We start from the raw sequence: 12,281 nt of genomic DNA on the forward strand, positions 1-12,281 counted from the left end.
TATGGACTTACCGATGACAGGGCAGGATCTCGTGAAGACTGTAGGATGGATGGGATTTATTTAGGCAAAATTCTGAAAGAAAAATTTAAATTAACGTTACTAGAGCCATACTGTTTTTTCCCTAATAAACCTATAGGTCCAGGATTACACTTAACATTTAAATGCGTATCATTATCGATAAGAACAATATGTATGCTATAGTAGCTTCCTACCATATTTTACAAGATAGTAGATAATTAAATTAAGTAACAATCCATCAATTTCATTTTGAACAATAAATTCCTACAACATTAACCGACAAAATAAGTCACGCAAATGTATCAAATGTAGTTGAATTGTGATATGTCCTGCAAATGTAGCCGCTATTCAAAAAGCCGAAATATTGTGTCATTTGTAGTCATATTTGTTCGTTTGCAACAAAGTTAGTTAATGTTCTTTAAATAAGACATATCATCCACATGATCAGAAATAAAAATAACACACCTTAAAACCAACAATCAGATGTATCGTTCAATTTTCAAATGATTTTTTACAAATTACAAAACTATCCTGAAAACAATAAAGTAGCTTGCACTTTTGTACAGCTTCTCTATTTTTGGGTGTATTTTTCTCCACCATTGGAATTGGATCGAATAGTCATTAGCTCTCGCGCAACGGCTGCCCCATGTCCCCGCGCCCATAAATCACACTCGAGCGCCATGACCTCAGCGTGGCCGCGCAGTCCTGGATGGCACTCCGTCTTCCATTATATCCTCGTTTCCCTGGCGGAGCGGCACAACCCTACAGCTTTTCTTAACTTTTTATGGACCTCGATTTGATTTATCCTTTCCCGAGAAAACCCATGGATAACACCACAAATTAATATATTTTATAGGGAAAGGAATTACAACTCCGAGCAGGACGTCATGACTGCTTTCACCTCCTGTTTTTTTCTTCTTCTCGCCAACAGACGTTCAAATGGCTGGGTTTATTTGCAAACGGATATGTAGGCCAACTGCAAATCTGATGTATCTGGCTATGGCTGCCTAACCTGCATACGGTTCTCTAGCTGAACAAATAGCGAGTCTCTGTAGCATAGCAGAGGAATCTGAGGATTCTGATGAAAATGAAACTGGGGGAAATTGTAATTATATATATTTCTTTTTTGGGGGGAGGGGGGAATTTAAAACACCAGTGTAGTTAGGGATGGGAAATTGTTATATAGGCTTGGAAACTAAGCTCAAATGTTCCCACGGTATAGTGAAGGAAATATCAGTGAAGTTATGTTTAATGTCATTTATTTTAGTAGCCAAAAACGTGAATATCGATACTCTTTAAAGATGTTCCAGTCTTAGTTTTCCAGCCAGGCAAAACCATGGAGTCTTTTTTCTTACTGACCTCTGCTTCTCGCGGCAATAACTCACGACAGTAACGAACAATCGGCGGAAATACCTCAAAATAAAATCCATCCTCCCGAAGCACGAGCTCTGACTCTGTCCGCGAGGAAAAACATATCCGTCCGTGACAGCACTATAATACCGTCCACAAAAACCAAGAACATCTTTCTCTCCTCTTTCCCTCTTGCATCCTCTCGTTGGCAAATGTCTAGAAAGCCCCGACTCCACTCACGGAAAGTGGGGTGAAGCGCGCAATCGTTGTATGGCCAGACCGGGGCTCCGGTTTTTTCTTCGTGCCATAACACTGTATTATGCGCCCTGCTCACGTGACACAACGTCAACTTAAATCCCTTTTATTTGAGCCTGTGAATCATTAATGGAGGCAGTCATTGCCCCTGAGGAGAAACGGATCACTTTGGAGGGAGGATAAAGAGGGTGGATGACACTGCAATGTATCTGACAAAGGGACATATCTCTCGCAATGCCACTTTACATTCACACGTCACCCGATTCCAAAGCGTGTGTGTTCGGTCGGTTTTGGAGGCTTTCGAGTTGCGCAGCGGTCTAAGGCACTGCAACTCAATGCTAGAAGTTTCACTACATACTTTGATTCGATCCCGGGCTGTCTCACAAAAGGCCGTGATCGGGAGTCCCAAGGGGCGGCGCACAATTGGCTTAGCGTCGCCCGGGTTAGGGAGGGTTTGCCCGGAATAGGCCATCATTGTAAAATAATAATTTGTTCTTAACTGACTTGCATAGGTAAATAAAGGTTAAATATCTTTAGTGCCCATTTAAGTAAACAGCGAGTTGCCATATACTGTGATCATTGGCCAGCTAGCCTTGAGCCACTGGCAGAGCAAGAAAAGCGTTTGCCGCTGCGGTGTGACTGCGAGATACAGAGAGGTCTTTACGGGTGGCGGATGGATCACTCAACACCTGAGTCACCCCTTACTATTTTATTGAGAGATAAGGCTGGGGCTATTGTGTGCAGAGGCCCTCATCATCACCCCACATCCCGAGCTATAGTCTACAACCACTCACTCACACATTCAGACAATAGCCTACATGCTGGCGGACCAATGGAAATCAAATGTCTTATAGTTAGTTACCTGTCCGAATGCTGAGTTAAAGGTGTGCGCCCCGGTAGCCGGGAGGTGTGTGTGTGTGTGTGTCAGTCAGTCAGTCCTGAGCTGAGAGGGCATAGTGCATGCGGGAGCTCATTGAACTGAATATTTACCCCCCTGGTCAGTGCAGGGACCCTCCATTCATCCTGCAGCTCTTATGCATTCCCTACGGCCAGTTGAGTAATGCTGGAAATCATAGGTTCGCACAGAGGTCATACTCAATTCCCAGTATGGGGAGGGGGAAGGATCAGGTGGTAATATGGCAACTAGCCTACTTTTATGAGATGAGGGCCAACGACAATAGTAATCTTTGAAATAAATGCATATTCTCTTGCAATCCATAATAGGTCCACAACTTAAATTATGAACGTATTGTGGCGCACTACGTGATATCGTTTAGCCTTCCCGAGCATTGCCTAAACCTTGACCGGAAGAGCAGCCCTTCTCTCCGCACCGTTTGGCGCTTGATTTCCGTCAACACTGAGCAGCGGGCGTGGAAATGTTCCTCCACCATAACTATTAATCACGCCAAGCGGACATGGAGCGCATCCCCCTCCCACATCACAGCACCCTTTGTCTTCTCAAACTACAACTTGAGCCGTTTAAACTTTTAAAACCTGAACAGGAGGGAACAATCTCTTATCAGTTTACATTTCAGACCACTTTATGGATGATTGGGAGTGAGGGGGCTATGCATTTATTATTTATGTTGGATTAGAATGAAGGGGGAATCAGATTTGATTCGCATTAATTCATGTTCTAGTTTTTGTGAAGAGGTGAAGTAATTTAAACTCATTTTTAGAGTTTGGCCTGTACTTTGGGATACATTTTAGTGATACAGAAATGTGATTAATATCTTTCTCTGTTCTTCTAGTTCGGCCAGATTTGCATACCACTCCACCAGCACGGAGGTGCTCTGCATTGCAACATCGTAGATCGTCTGGGGCTGAGCTGACTGTGGACGGAAAACAGACCCTTTCTCCCACGCCACCTTTCGCCACCGCACCTGAACTTTTCCCTGACCCAAACCGAGGCGCGGAGAGTCGAGTGTGAAGTTATTTTGGTTCAAAAACAAGGAGAGAATGGAGACTATATAACCAATAAGAGCTATACCTTCCTTTTCAGCTGGGAACGTTTTGGATCCTTGTTTTTAACGGGCTCTTGTTGGTTTCAGCAGTTGATTAACCTATTTATTGGTTTGTATGTATACATATATTAAAGTTAGTAACATAAAGCTTGTAACCTAAATCCAACTTCCAACATTTATCGGCCTTGAGCTGTAGACTTGAGCCGCAGACAGTCCTCTCCAGACCGCGCCGTCATTGGATGTTCACCAGACTGCGGTGCATCTCCACAATGTTGACATTTGAAGCTCTTAACAGCGAGCCTTGGGTTACCGATACACTCAGCAGAAGATAACTCTTTCTCAGGGGTTTACATCGGCCAACATCAAGGCTAATGCGAAATTCAACGCCCTAAACTGGTTTGGCGTGCATGCTAAAACAGAGAACCCTCGGTTGATCTCGCTATACTCTCCATAACGGACGGACTTCTGTTGTGGTGGTGGTTTGTTTCAGTATGTGCTGTAGAAATAAAATTGTAGTGGTAATAATGTTGAATTTTGGTTGTCATATTTTTTCATGCATTTCCATTGTAACGTTTGATAGTTTATCGTTATATATATTTAGTGTAGTGAAGAGCTAATTAAATAAAGCTAAGAACAAAACACAAAACGTCTTAATTTGACCTCAGAGCAATAATAATACTGGAAAATAATCATAATAATAATAATACACATTATGAATGGCACATTTAATTGAATTAGTTCTGGGAAGCTTTAACTCAAACTAATACATAACGCTCAAAGCCATTTTTTATTTATTTTTATGCCTATCATTCTTAAAACGTATTTTGCATGCTACATGAATCTTCCATAACAGCCTATAGCCTAGTCAGTCTTTCGTGGAGAGGATGAAGATCTGTTAATGTTTAACTGAGTTCTTGACTGTTCTTTGTGTCTTCTCTGTTTGAGGCGCCCTTTCAACAATGTGGACAACACATTCATGCCCAATAGCCTACTGATATTTGCCTTCTAAAATTGTGCATGTGGCTTAGCTACACGATGAAACATACGTTAAAATGCACATAAATTATTCATTTTAAAAGTATATTTTTTTTACAAAATGTTTAGTAAACAGTCATCTTTACCTAATGAAGACTGAATACAGCTTTTCAAACAACAATTTTTCCCAAAATCTAACATTCCTTACAATTCAATAAAACGCTATTTAATTCATACCATTACGAACAAATGCGTTTTTGTATCAAGAAAATACAATTATAAGTGACAGAGCATGATGTGTGTGAATAAACATGGTAACACTTCCTCGCGCAGGGTCATTGGGTCGCTTATTAAGGTAAGGTATATTGTGATCACGTATGTCCACGCCAATATACACTTGGGTCGAGTTAATTGCATTGTTTCTTTACAATTACCTTATTTATGCTCAATTAGCGAAGTGGCATTTCTGTGCTCTACAGCCTTGAATGTAAGCCACAGGTCATGAGCGCACAAGTAGTCACACTGCATCTCTTTGTCAGTCTCAGCAGCATTATAACAACGGGATATCGTTACATCTTTTATCCATTTATTTTACAATATTATATTCTCTCAACGTCTATGCCACGTTGCAATTCCATATCAGCCTCCTCTGTGTTTTTAGAGTATTTTTAGGGTACATCTGCGCATAAATACGATGTTATGGAAAAGCACAGATGCTATACAGAAGTTTGTACTTTTCCACATTCTGAAGCTCCTAGTGCATAACCTCTAGTCCAACTCTACCGCCTAGGTGTGCGCCTTAAACACGAGCTGAATGCAATATTCGACCATAACAACTACCTCTAGTCTACTTTCATTTAACACCTACATCTTCATATTCAGATTCCAGGTAACCATTTAGAAATTGGTAGTTTTAAAGTTAGCCAATGACTACATGGCGGTTACGGTTACGCATTTTGGCCACAAGGAACCAGTCGCCTAGCAGAGGAGTCTAACCCACAGAGCTGCGGGTTAACATGAGGTTGGTGAGCAAGAAAGCCTTATAACAAAAGAACTGCTGAATATACACAATTATATATCAATCCCAACCAAATATCAATGACCTGGACAGTTACATTGGTCTCAAACTTGGAAACAGCAATGGAAAGCACAAATTATTCAGGAAAGAAAATGTCAAAGTCTACTCACAATCAGACATGACGGCCTCTATCCAGCAGGGAAAAGATGGTAAGGAGCGAGAATTTAGCAGAAGGAAATATTTGATTCGTGCTCCGCGGTGGATCACTTCAAATGAGAATACTGCCGATTTTCATATCTATTTCTGACCCGAGGGCATTCATTATTGAATAAGTCACGTGAGCAAGCATATTAACATTTTAGTACATTGGGAGTGACCTCTATTCGGGTTTTAAATGAGCTCAAATGTCTAATTTAACCATCTCGAAATCGTGAGAGACTGTAAAACATGTGCCAATCATCCAAAATGGCAATTTCTCAACTCCACCTCTGCGCCATGTGCTGGCAGAGAAAAGGCCTAGACTAAGTTGGCAAGATACTTTTTTGTCATTTAATTTGTTTCCTTAATACATTACATTTAATTGCACTTGTATCCACTTAAAGCGCAGATGGAGATGTAGATGTCTGAAGATGTAGCCCTATCATGCATTCCATTCCGGCTGTGCCCAAAGCCACTTGATAAGAAAACACTCATTGTACATGCTATAACATTCCACTCAAGCCTACATTATATAATGCCACATAGTCATGGCTTCTGTGTATCAAGGATGGACCATGGATGCTTGTAAAGTCGAATCCCTAGATTAAACGTACTTCTGATGGAAAACAATATTATGGCCTTGAATAACTGGTTATTCATTTCGTTCACATATCCCACTCGCAAATCACTGTTAGAGGTTCCATTATTATAACAGACTACCTTTAATTTACTAGAATAATGTAGATCATTTGGAAGGGTCAACTAGGTCCTTGATATTATGGCTACAGTAAATTGAATATGTTGTTTTCTCTAATAGGTCTAAGCGTGGTCTATCTCAATCCTTCCTTTCGCACACATGATCTGACAGACGTGTTTGTGTGACGAATAGCAGCTTAGACTATTTTGAGTAAATTAGCAGCACGGTTGCACACCTACACGTCATTTTGTTTCCGCAAAACAAAAGAAAAAGCCACGGAGGTCTGGACATTGTGTGTGTCGTAAGGTCAGGGGTCACGCGGAGTGCTCCGAGTCGATGATTGGCCAGAGACGGCCGTGTCCTCTAGTTAAACCCTCCAATTGTTTGACTGTATCAGGTAGTGACCAACACTCACACGCTGGTACACTAAGGTTTGAGGGGTAGATGCACTTCATCCTTATAATTACAAATGAAAACAGTAGCAGCCAGATACGTGGGTGGACAAATACTTTGATAGAACAGGCCTCTATGGAGCTACATAATACATTGGGCGACAATGTATTACTATGGTAGTATCCTATTCGCAACACTCTCATACTGTTGTAAGGCTGTCATGTACAGCTAATTTACAGATGATCAACAAATATGCACACAGTATTCCGTTTATTAAGTGTTAACTGGGGGAGGCAGGTAGCCTAGTCGTTAGAGCGTTGGACCAATACCCGAAAGGTTGCTGGATCGAATACCCGAGCTGTCATGGTAAAAATCTATCGTTCTACCCCTGAACAAGGGAGTTAACCCACTGTTCCCCGGTAGGCGGTCATTAAACATATGAATTTGTTCATGGCATGTCTAATTAAATAAAATACTTTAAAACTGTGTATGTAACAGATATACATGGCTCGTAAATTAAACTGTTATTTTTAATAGCAGATATTTTGCACTCTGGAAAGTCCACCGAGAAAGATGTATCTGGGTGCCCACTTTACCCACAAGGATGTTTCTGGATGATGTTGCATCTTCGGCTGCGAACCTATATTTACTGATTACCTTGGGTCTGTATGAATGCACCTAGTGGCCTTTTGTATGTATTTACAGACGTGTTGGGAGTTGCCTATAAGAATATCACTTGTTTGAGTTGTTTGGTCCAGAAAAAAATAGAAAGTGGAAAAACAAAGCAACATTCAAGGCCCAGCTCTCCGTCCAGTTGCTTTTTTGGACCAAGCCTGATAACAACATACCGAACGAGTTGAAAGTTATTCTGTCAAAATAAGGTAAGAAACAAACTTTCTAAGATAATATTTTTGAATGTATAAAGATCATTTTTCTTCGTGCATATCCATAATGAAGTGAATTTCTTATGAGCATAACATCCATGAGGCACGCGCACATTCGAAGCACTGGATAGCTAATTCATAGGTTTACTCCCTGTTTGGGAATAGTGTTATGTCATTAAAGACATAATGGAAAGTATTGTTATGTCATACATTTTAGAAAAACAAGCATGATGCGCATTGGGTTTGCAAGCCTTTTTAAATGATATATCCACGCCCTTTGTGCCGCCTTTGACATATAGGCTATGGTATTGTTACCATAGCATTCATTCATTTAATCTATTTCAATGCATATTACTCAGAAATATCCTACAATATCATATCCAAACCAGCCATATAATTTAAGTACATATTTATTTCACGGGAACAGTTTCTTGCATGGGCCTAAATTACAATACATTATTACAACGTCCATTAATCAGACAACATATACAAATATTCACAGTTTAGAGCACACCACAAAATATGGACAAACTATTCTACACGGCTACACGAACAAACAAACAAACGAGGTTGACTTTTTTAGCCTACAAAATGGATTCAGTATTGTGCCTTTGCTATGATTTGTCTATACTCATTAGGGGTGAAAGTCACCTGGACATTACACGACTTAATAATACATTCAACAGTAAACCAACTCACTCACACATCACGAGCTAAACCCTAACTCTGACACTGTCTCATTCTAAGCCTGCTGAGAGGTCTCAGACGGGCACCCCGAGCTTTCCTAAAACATCGTTTTCCTTTCAAGTATATATTTCCATGAGAATAAACAAAATTATTGCATAGAACAAAAATAAAAATGAGGCCTCACTTATCTCTCGTCTCATTCTCTTTTATTTTCATTCTATGCAATGATACATATAATCCAAAGTCCTGTGATACATTCGAGTGTGAGTTATCCTTCTGTCTTAATAAACAAATACATTTCAGTTGCCATCATGGGCAGCAAGTGGCGGATTTCGAGCTAAAAAATTAGGAGAGAGCGAAAAAACGGAGAGAGGAGGTTGAGGTTGAGAGGGGAAAGGGTATTGAAAGGAGGTGACAGGCCCAAAAGCCAAGAAGGGGGTAATACCATAGGGGACATACTCGAGAATCGGTCCACAAAATTCCGTTTCTGTGTTCTGTTTGCCATTCTCAGTCTGTTGGTTTGGCGCGAGGGTTCCATCACTATAGGGTCGCGGCGCAAGGCGTGGGAACGAGCTGCTGGTGCGTGCCAGTTTTGATTTGCTGCTGCTGCTGGGCTCCCGAGGATGAGCTCGCAGAGCGGATCTTGGTGTTCGGAAGCTTATGATCTTTCTTCCACTTCATCCTTCTGTTCTGGAACCATATCTTCACCTGACGTTCGGAAAGGCACATCGTGTGCGCGATCTCCACGCGCCTGCGTCGGGTCAGGTAGCGGTTGAAGTGGAATTCTTTCTCCAGCTCGAGAGCCTGCTGGCGGGTATAGGCAGTGCGGGACCTCTTGGGCACTCCTCCACTGTAACTAGCATTGACTGGAGAAAGCAAGCAAGCACACACACATACAATCAAGCAGGTGTTATCTTCACTTGGCACATTACAAATGTTATTCTCCATAAAGGCTTGTTGGTAGTCTAATGGGGGAATAAAGCCTACGATGTTTTGTGGGGGTTTCCCCTTGATTTCTGTTGCGTAGAAGTACCTTAATTTGGAGACGCCATGTGTACAAGCGCTCGCATCCAGGGACAAATCAAGCCTTGGAAAATGATTAACAAAATCAGCGGGGCTGGATATTACATTTTGGCTGGGGTCCAGCCATGGAGGTAGTTTGGTTTAAAAAGCAACAAAGACCTCATGGCCCCGGCAGGCAATAAAATTTACGAGGGGTTCTTAATTACCGACCCCGCTGCTCGATGGTCGTAAATTGCCATTGTAAGGGGTGCTACTAGTGCTGCCTCAATGGGCGTGCATACGTTCCAGTGGTGGCTTGCTCAGTGGTTCCGGTATTTAAACGTGGCGATAACTCACCAACATGGACCTTCTTCATCCAGGGGTAGACCACCGGCGGTTCCTTGCCCTTCTGTGCACCGGGATAAGACTCAGTAGCGAGGCTGCAGTCTTTGCTGACGTCCTCCACCACACCGCTGTCTGGGACTGGGTTGAGGCGAGGGCCATGGTTCTGGGCAATGGGCTGAGGTTGTGCCTGATGCCTGTCGGTAAAATCGTCGAGTCCATTACTGGGGACATTACCGTAGTCGTAGCTCGGTTCTGTGTAGTTTGACCTCGGATACGACGCCTCGTCATGATGGGGAAAGCCCGAATCTTTTGGCCGTTCGTAGTACTCAGTAGGGGCGGGGATGTATCCGTTCTGTTGATATTCGTCGCATGGAGGAAAGGAAGGTTCGATATAGTTCGAGTTTATCAAATACGAACTCATGATCATTAATTTGTGAAGTGCAACAATACTAATTTTTATCGTGCTGTCGTTTTTCTGATCTCCACCAAACCCTCCTACTCTCTGTCAAATGTACAAAGTTGTCTGGTCACGTGTAAACCGCCACCAATCACCACGTCTCCTGTGGGCATCATGTAAACAGGAACCAATGGAAAGCCTGGCATTGGCACAACGAAAATTGCTCCGACTAGCCTACGTTGTGTTTTCCTTATTAAATCAAAATATATCAAGAAAAAAACGATCAACTCACTTGTTTATCACATAGCCTAAACTAGAATAAATAAACCCTTTATTTAGCAGTAAACCACATTAAACCACGGCCTTGAGGAGATGATGGTGATGATGATGTTGGGTATATCTTACTGTTGCACAGGAAAAGGATGGGCTCTTTGGAAATAAGCAAACTGTAACTGCTCTCTTTTCTGGCAAAGATGACATTGGAGCTCATTTCCAGTCCATTGCTGTCCAAAATTATTTCCATTCTAGTCAATTCTGAGTTGATAATTCCGTGAATAAAATGTAAATCTGTAAATCTGTATCTCACTTGATTTGAACGACAATAAAACAAAGCAAGGTTGAAAACATTGCATGTGCGCCGTTACGCACCTCTCATGATCATATTCAGTCATTAAAACTAAGGAAAACTCAGCATTTTAATTTAAGAAATGTTTGTGAAGGATACCATCAAATAGTTTACATTTCTCATATGATGATACAAGATGGCAACTGAATAGCAGGCCCAAATAAGACAAGTGATTTTGACATGGCCAAAGGTTCTCATTTTCATTTCATTTCATTTGAGTAATTTAGAAGATGCTCTTATCTAGAGTAACTTAATCTATACATGAGTAGTGTTAGTTGATGAGAAATTAACATTTGTGTTGAAATTTGTAGCAACTCAAAACAAAGGTGAGGGTTCATGCACATGCACATCCACAGACTCATATTCTACTACTAAAGCACATTTTAGTAACCACGAAGATAGGTCTAATACGAGTCATTTTGTGAAGCAAATGACTGTGATTGACTGTAACTAACCTGTGGTATGATATAGTATCTTTACTATACATACATTACGCTGTTCACTTTCCTCCAAGATTCAACATAAAACACCCATCATTTGTGCAGCGTTTTAAACTATTGAGCTGGACACCAGATCAGCAACAAAACTAAGGGCATAATAATAATAATAATAACAATAATAATAATACATTTAGTGTATGCCTACTATTAATACGTAAAACCACTACAACAACTGAAAAAAACAACTACAACTAAAATAACTATATTTAAGACATCACCTTAAAATATCATGACCATGTAGGCTAAAATTAACCAAACACACTTCTCGATTCATTTCACTATGACAAAATGTCACTATGACAAAAGTGCAATTATATACAGTTTATAGTAGAAGCATCCCTGACCGTATCTCTTCTGTGCCATCAGTATCTCGTCAATTGCCATCTCCAAGACCTGTTCGCCCTCCAGCTCACTATTACAAATCAGAGGTGAAAATCGTGAGGAAGCCAGCTCAACCGCACGAGCAACACTACGGAAGGTGTCTGCGACCGTCTACGTGAAGAAGGCCGGGTGTGCGGTGGCAAGGGGATGCAAAACTTCGGAAATATTGAAGGCTTTATTTTTTTTCTCTCCCCCTTTCTGTTCGCCCCCTAAACAGCGATAACTTCTCTCTGACCCCAAAGTGACACCGTTTCTATGTTGTTTCTGATTAATCTTGCCCATTGACAGTCTTTGTTAAACAACAAGGCGTGCCCTTCCCCAACGAGGCGACATTTTCATATTTGTTAGACGCAGTGACCTGAAGCTCACCCCGGACTTGGACTTCGGTTTTCCAGGGTCTACTCGACTCTGGGTAGATTACGGAGCACTTAGCACCGGTCAGCACCTAACAGCGCCCCAAAAATATATTTTTAAAAACCAGTACAAAACCCACGATAAAGCGTAGGTACATCTGAAAAAGCCTTGCGTCGACTGTGCCACTCCTGTAGGTAATGTTAGCCAACTAAACGGAAGTTTCGGTGTCTCCTGGTCA

General features: G+C 41.4%; 2 protein-coding genes and 1 long non-coding RNA gene across 4 annotated transcripts in view; 1 reads left to right on the forward strand and 2 right to left on the reverse strand.

Annotated features, from left to right (window-relative positions):
* Positions 1 to 12,281, reverse strand: part of LOC115131269 (homeobox protein Hox-A3a-like) — a 35,932-nt gene that overhangs the window by 9,180 nt on the left and 14,471 nt on the right. Inside the window, exons 1-2 of one of the 2 annotated variants that reach the window (XM_065020266.1) lie at positions 11,653 to 11,829; positions 12 to 72 (exon numbers count right to left, since the gene is read on the reverse strand). The gene's annotated coding sequence lies outside the window, so the exon portion shown is untranslated. Of the gene's footprint in view, positions 1 to 11; positions 73 to 11,652; positions 11,830 to 12,281 lie in introns of those variants that run through there. The other variant, XM_065020265.1, reaches the window with a different exon arrangement.
* LOC115131276 (uncharacterized) lies at positions 1,220 to 4,119 on the forward strand. The gene is made up of 2 exons (XR_003863930.2): positions 1,220 to 3,276; positions 3,375 to 4,119. It is a non-coding gene; the product is annotated as an uncharacterized LOC115131276 (long non-coding RNA).
* On the reverse strand, positions 8,147 to 11,015 carry LOC115131275 (homeobox protein Hox-A4-like). Its single transcript, XM_029662857.2, has 2 exons — positions 9,799 to 11,015; positions 8,147 to 9,305 (listed from the first exon to the last, which is right to left on the reverse strand). Exons 1-2 carry the CDS (start codon positions 10,211 to 10,213, stop codon positions 8,980 to 8,982), a joined length of 741 nt encoding a protein of 246 aa, XP_029518717.1. The 5' UTR covers positions 10,214 to 11,015; the 3' UTR covers positions 8,147 to 8,979.

The sequence above is a fragment of the Oncorhynchus nerka genome, linkage group LG7, assembly GCF_034236695.1.
Source record: "Oncorhynchus nerka isolate Pitt River linkage group LG7, Oner_Uvic_2.0, whole genome shotgun sequence".
Classification (NCBI taxonomy): Eukaryota; Metazoa; Chordata; class Actinopteri; order Salmoniformes; family Salmonidae; genus Oncorhynchus; species Oncorhynchus nerka.

Bases quoted from the DNA above. Each gene is read 5' to 3' on its own strand.
- LOC115131275 (XM_029662857.2), bottom strand. From the start codon at position 10,213: ATGATCATGAGTTCGTATTTGATAAACTCGAACTATATCGAACCTTCC. The intron at 9,306-9,798 runs GTGAGTTATCGC...TGCTTTCTCCAG, and splicing joins GATGAAGAAGGTCCATGTTG to TCAATGCTAGTTACAGTGGA.